This window comes from Nestor notabilis, unplaced genomic scaffold (assembly GCF_000696875.1).
Source record: "Nestor notabilis isolate BGI_N333 unplaced genomic scaffold, ASM69687v1 scaffold19449, whole genome shotgun sequence".
In the NCBI taxonomy this organism is placed as follows: Eukaryota; Metazoa; Chordata; class Aves; order Psittaciformes; family Psittacidae; genus Nestor; species Nestor notabilis.
The window spans coordinates 6,302-11,558 of record NW_009943505.1 but is presented as its reverse complement, the minus strand read 5'-3'; the positions used below and the strand labels follow the sequence as shown (position 1 = coordinate 11,558).

The 5,257-nt window shown below is 54.5% G+C and overlaps 1 protein-coding gene across 1 annotated transcript in view; it reads left to right on the top strand.

Annotated features, from left to right (window-relative positions):
* The first annotated feature begins 410 nt into the window (after nucleotides 1-410).
* FGD2 (FYVE, RhoGEF and PH domain containing 2) overlaps nucleotides 411-5,257 on the top strand; it is an 8,181-nt gene continuing 3,334 nt past the window's right edge. Inside the window, 6 exon segments of the mRNA XM_010021979.1 lie at nucleotides 411-475; nucleotides 2,473-2,728; nucleotides 3,543-3,623; nucleotides 4,093-4,241; nucleotides 4,605-4,761; nucleotides 4,901-5,039. Coding sequence (XP_010020281.1) covers nucleotides 411-475; nucleotides 2,473-2,728; nucleotides 3,543-3,623; nucleotides 4,093-4,241; nucleotides 4,605-4,761; nucleotides 4,901-5,039 — 847 coding nt within the window.

The following is a 5,257-nucleotide window of genomic DNA, read 5'->3' as shown; positions in this document are numbered from 1 at the left end:
TGCCCTCCAGCAGATCAACACTCCCACCCAGGGGGTGCAGGACAACCCCAGCGGGGGACACAGCCCACCCCATTGCTGGGGGCTCCCTGCCCTTGCCCCAGCCCCACTGCTGCTCTGGGCCTGGTTCTGCACACAGTCAGGTTTCCCCAAACTGAACAAATTCCCGGTGTTTTCTCAATGTTTCTCCTACTTGTAACGTGCTCTGCTTCCTCTTTCCTTTTCTTTTTGAGGCCAACGCGAGACAAGCTCTCCCACCACAGAAAGAAGGGCAGCAGATGGTCTTTGCCTTGTGCAAATCCTCATCCCAAAACAACATCCAAGGTCCTTGAAACACCTCGAGTGAAGGAGGGACCGTCAGCACCCACCCTGCAGCCCCTTGGCGCCCGCTCCCAGCTGATGCAGGCAGTGCCATGGAGGGAGAGGCTGATAACCAGCGGAGCGTGTTGAACCTGGTGGCTGCGTTTGAAGAGCACTGGTAAGGAGGGAAGGTCCTGGGTGCTGTGGGTGCATTTGGGCTCTGTGCTGCCTGGATTCTGGATAGAAGAAACCCGCCACAGAGGTGGTTTGGAGGCTGTGGAGGAGCTGACAAAGGGATTTGCTTCTCTTTAGCACTCAGATCTGCCCCAGTGCCTTCCTTCTGTACACAGAAGACTGAAAACCTCAGTGGGATGTGGCTTTGCTGGAAGTGTCTGTGCCTGGCTCGGGGTTTCCTCTGTGCTCAGCACCTTTGCATCAGCCTGGCTGGAGAATGCTTTTTCTCCTGCTGCTGGGGAAAAAGGATTTGGGTTTGCAAATATATGGGCAAGGGTTTTCACTGGGAATTAACTGCTTGAGAGTCTGGGAGGATCCAAGCCTCAGGCACCAGCCTCAGACTGTCCAGTTGTTTGCAGTGATGTGGCTCCTTGGAAAGGGAAGAGAAAGCACCATGTTAAGGGGAAGAGCCAGTTTCTTTTGGGCTGCACGGGAGGCCCATAAAGCAGCACCTTCACTTGGAGTGAAGCGAGTTGGGACCCTCAGACAGCCTGTCCCAGGGTTGGAGTGAGGGGACCTGCCTTGCCCCTGGTGTGGAAGTGATTCTGAGGCTTGGGGCAAGTCACTGTTATGGTCTGTGCCTCAGTTTCCCCATCTATTGGACCAGGATACCAAATCTTGCCTTTCCTTGTGTCCTCTCAGAGAGCCTTGGTGAAGCCAGGTGGTTGAGCCAATTGGTTCTGTGGTGGAGGTGGTCAGGCACAAGATTTCCTTTTGCTCCAGGAATGTCACCTACGTCTCTGCTGCTTTGTCCCCAGCTTTATGCTCTGGATGGCTCCAGGGCAGTGGTTGTCCCTGTGGTCCCACAGTTGAAGTTTGCCCTGTGATGCTGTGGTGTTGGAACCATTTGTGGCAGTTGATGTGCCTCCGTGTCACTGCTGCAGAGTGTTTGTTGTTCATCATGAAGCGTGAATTGGATTTAGAGGAAATAGAAGTAACTTTTGACGTTCAGAGGAAGCTGAGGTACCTGGAAACAAGTTTTCTGGAACAGAAAATGGTTTAGCCCAGGTCAGCACAAATCGAAAGAGAGAAGTTCCCTGCTGGATCTCGGTGGTGGGTTTAGGCTGGCACGGTCTGGGAGGCACCAGGAGATGAAGCCTCCCTGCCATGTGAAGGCTTATGCCATCCCCATGGACAGGAGGGGATGTGAGCATGGCTGTGGATGCACTACCAAGCTCACAGATCAGTGTGAGGATGGACCCATCATCCTCTTCAGAGGAGTGTCTGCCCCTCAAGTCATCTCCTATCCTCAGCTTTGCAGTTTTATGTCCAGTTTCATCCCAGTTTTCCCTTCCTCCTCATCCCACTCCTGTCTGCAGGCCACCAGGGAATGTCGTACTAGTTTCTGTCCAGAGCAGTTTGCCACAGGGACCAGCTCTCAGGTGACAGACAACTCACTGTCATGTTCACAGCCTGTGCCCTGCATGTCTTCTGCCCTATGCCTGCTTTGGACCTGTTTTCCTTGTTTTTGCCAGAAAGGAGAAGAGAAAAAAACACCAAAGAACTACCCCTCTGCACAACCACCTACACAAGCCTCCTCTTGGCTGACACCTCTTGGCTCTTCGGCTTTTAAAGCCTCATGCCTGAGGCTGCTGCTCCCCACTTCAGCTCTGCAATGGCAGCAGGCAGAGAGCCAGAGCTGTGCCAGCACCACAAAGTGCAGGGTTATCCTTTGGGAAAGAAATGGCTGTGGGTGGGATAAACAGCAGAGTCGTGTTCTTCTAGAGCAGAGCCTGACCACATCAGCAGGAGGCACTAGGAGAAGAGAGGCTGGATCCTTGGAGGATGTATGGGCTCAGACCCTGGTTTGGGGAGCAAAGCAGCATCAGCTGCTTTGTGTCTTATCACCTTCACTTGAGGATGGTGGCTTTAACCTGGGAGCTGGGTGGACCACACCATGGGGGAATGGGTGAGCTGATCACACTAATTCCACTATGGCAGGGCCTGGAGGGACAAGCAGGCTCCACACATCCAGCCCACTCCTGCAAGCAGCCAGTCGCAGCGGCTTCCAGCACCTCCAGCCAGCCAGAGCCTCTCCCAGATGGATGCCAGGCACCAAGCGGAGCAAGGGAACAAGGAGGAGCAGCAGCAGGGGCAGCGCGGGCTCAGCTTCAAATGCCTCAGTTCCTTCTGGCACAAGATCAGTGAGGACAACTGGAGGAGGCAGCAGGAGCCCGGGCTCGAGCCTGGCAGCAAGGTGAGCTCTGGAGCCAGGCTGGGTTGGATTGGAGCTGAAGGTGAGCTCCGAGCCAGGCTGGGTTGGATTGGAGCTGAGGTCTCTGCAGGCCCTCAGCAGGTCTCTGCCCTGCAAGGGCTGGTGTGTGGGGTGACACAGAAGTGGCCCCTTTCCTGGTGCTTCAGGCACAAAGTCCCCATAGTCAGTTAGGTCCAAGCAGACCTTGTCTCTTCCAGCTCTGATATAACTACACCATGGGGTCAGATCATAGAACCCCAGACTGGTTTGTGTTGGAAGGGACCTTAAAGCTCCTCCAGCTCCAACCCCCTGCCATGGGCAGGGACCCCTTCCACTAGAGCAGGTGGCTCCAAGAGCCCCTGTGTCCAACCTGGCCTTGAACACTGCCAGGAATGTGCAGGCGAGCCCAGCCAGGTCCATCTCAGGGCATGCCCAGGGCTGTGCTGCTCTTTGCTGACTGCAGGCATGTTTCTGCAGAACTGCATTCAATTCCTTGGTGTGTCTGTAGACCAGGGAGTTGATCCACCCCACGCTGCCCCACTTCTCAGGATCACTAGCCCTGCATTGCTCCAGGAGAAACAGGCACAGAGAAGGGGGTGACTCAGGAGGACATGAGCCAGGCTTCCCAACAGCCACCAGGCAGCTTTGTTTTCACCCTTGTTTTCACTGCATGCCTTGTAGAGATCCTTCACTTGACAGGAAGGTCCAGTTTGGTGCTGGGCTGTGGTCTCTGAACACTGGGAAATGGAGCTGAATCCTCTCAGGTTGGTGGGGATCATGTCTCTGCCCATGAGATTGAGCTTTTCTCCCCATGCAGGAACCAGAGGAGAAGAAGATCGCTCTGGAGCTGCTGGAGACAGAGCAGGCATATGTCAACCGCCTTCACCTTCTCGACCAGGTGAGCTGGGAGCAGAGGGACCCACACAGGGAAGCAAAAGCCCTGCTCCCATCTACCCCACCAGCACAGCTCGGCCACCCCATGCTGATAAACCACTCAGGGCCAGGGCACAGCTGCACACTCCCCACCTTTCATGTACTCCTCAGCAGGGCTTGGACCCTGTGGCAGAGCCCAGGCTCAGTTCAGGGTGTGCAGAGACCAGGGAGTGGTTACTGGAGATTTTGGAGAGAACGAAGCTGTACAGATTGGAGCCATGCTGCGTTCTTGGTCTTCATGACCAGAGTATGGGTCTGGCCCTCCATGGAGCACTTTTGTCCCAGCAAAGCTTTCCATTCCCCACGCTTCTCCCTTGGGGCTTTGGATTTCCCTCCTGCACAGTCAGGCCCTTTCACTGGGTGATGTGCCAGTCTCAGAGAGGGATCCTCAAGCCTCTTCCTGACCCATTTGATTCACCCCTTCTTTCTTCCAGATATTCTATACGGAGCTGATGAAAGAAGCCAAAAATGGGAAGACAGTCCCAGAGGAGGTGGTGAAAATGATCTTCTCCAACATCTCCTCCATCTACCAGTTCCACTCCAAGTTCTTCCTGCCAGAGCTGCAGAAGCGCATGGAGGATTGGTGAGCTGCGCTCAGGATACCTGGCTTGCTTTGCCAGCATGGGGGAGCAGGGAGGAATTTGGGTTTCCATCAGGACCAGAGCTCAGCCTCGTTTGCTCCAAATGTATTTGTGCTCTAAAGCTCTTCCTTAAAACACTCCAGCCCAGATTGGAGTATTTCTGTAAAGGAGTGTGTGTGTGTATGTGACATCTCAGGCTACAAGCTGAGGACAATCCTATTCTGGGAAGCATGAAGTTGTTTGGGCACACAGTAGGTCACACTGGTTAAAACCTCTGTCCTCCACCATGCACAAGCCACCCCTTTGCTTTACCCCTCGCTGTCTGTCTGTCCCATTGCACTGAGGTCCCTGGTTCCTTCCTGCAGGAGCTGCAACCCGCGGATCGGGGATGTGATCCAGAAGCTGGCACCATTCCTGAAGATGTATGGTGAATACATCAAGAACTTTGACAAGGCCCTGGAGCTCGTCACAGTCTGGTCAGAGAAATCACCACCCTTCCAGGAGCTCATTGCTGACATCCAGGTACCGGGTCATGGCAGCAACACTCCCCAAAATCTCCTTGCAAGGGGAAGCAGTAGAGGGTAGGAGCTGCCTTGGTCACTGTTTCTGGTCACTGTTTTTGGTCACTGTTTCTCTCTCCATGTCTGGTGTCTCTCCCCAGAAGAGGAAGGTCTGTGCTAACCTAACACTGCAGCACCACATGCTGGAACCTGTGCAGAGGATCCCACGCTATGAACTCCTCCTGAAGGATTATGTCCAAAAACTGCCTCCAGAGTCCCCAGACTGGGATGATGCAGGGAGTAAGGGCTCCCTCTGGCTCTTCCCGTTGTGGGGAGCAGCAGGGTGGATTTGTAGGGGAATAACCACCCCTGATGTTGTTTGTGCGTGGGCATCAGGATACCTGGATTCTCTTGGATAAACCTCTTGCCTCAGTCTGACCCGTTTCTAGCAGGGGGACCCTTGCAGGGTCTGTGGAGGTCAGCGGGGAGAGTGGGTGGTGGTTCAGGATAAGGATGGT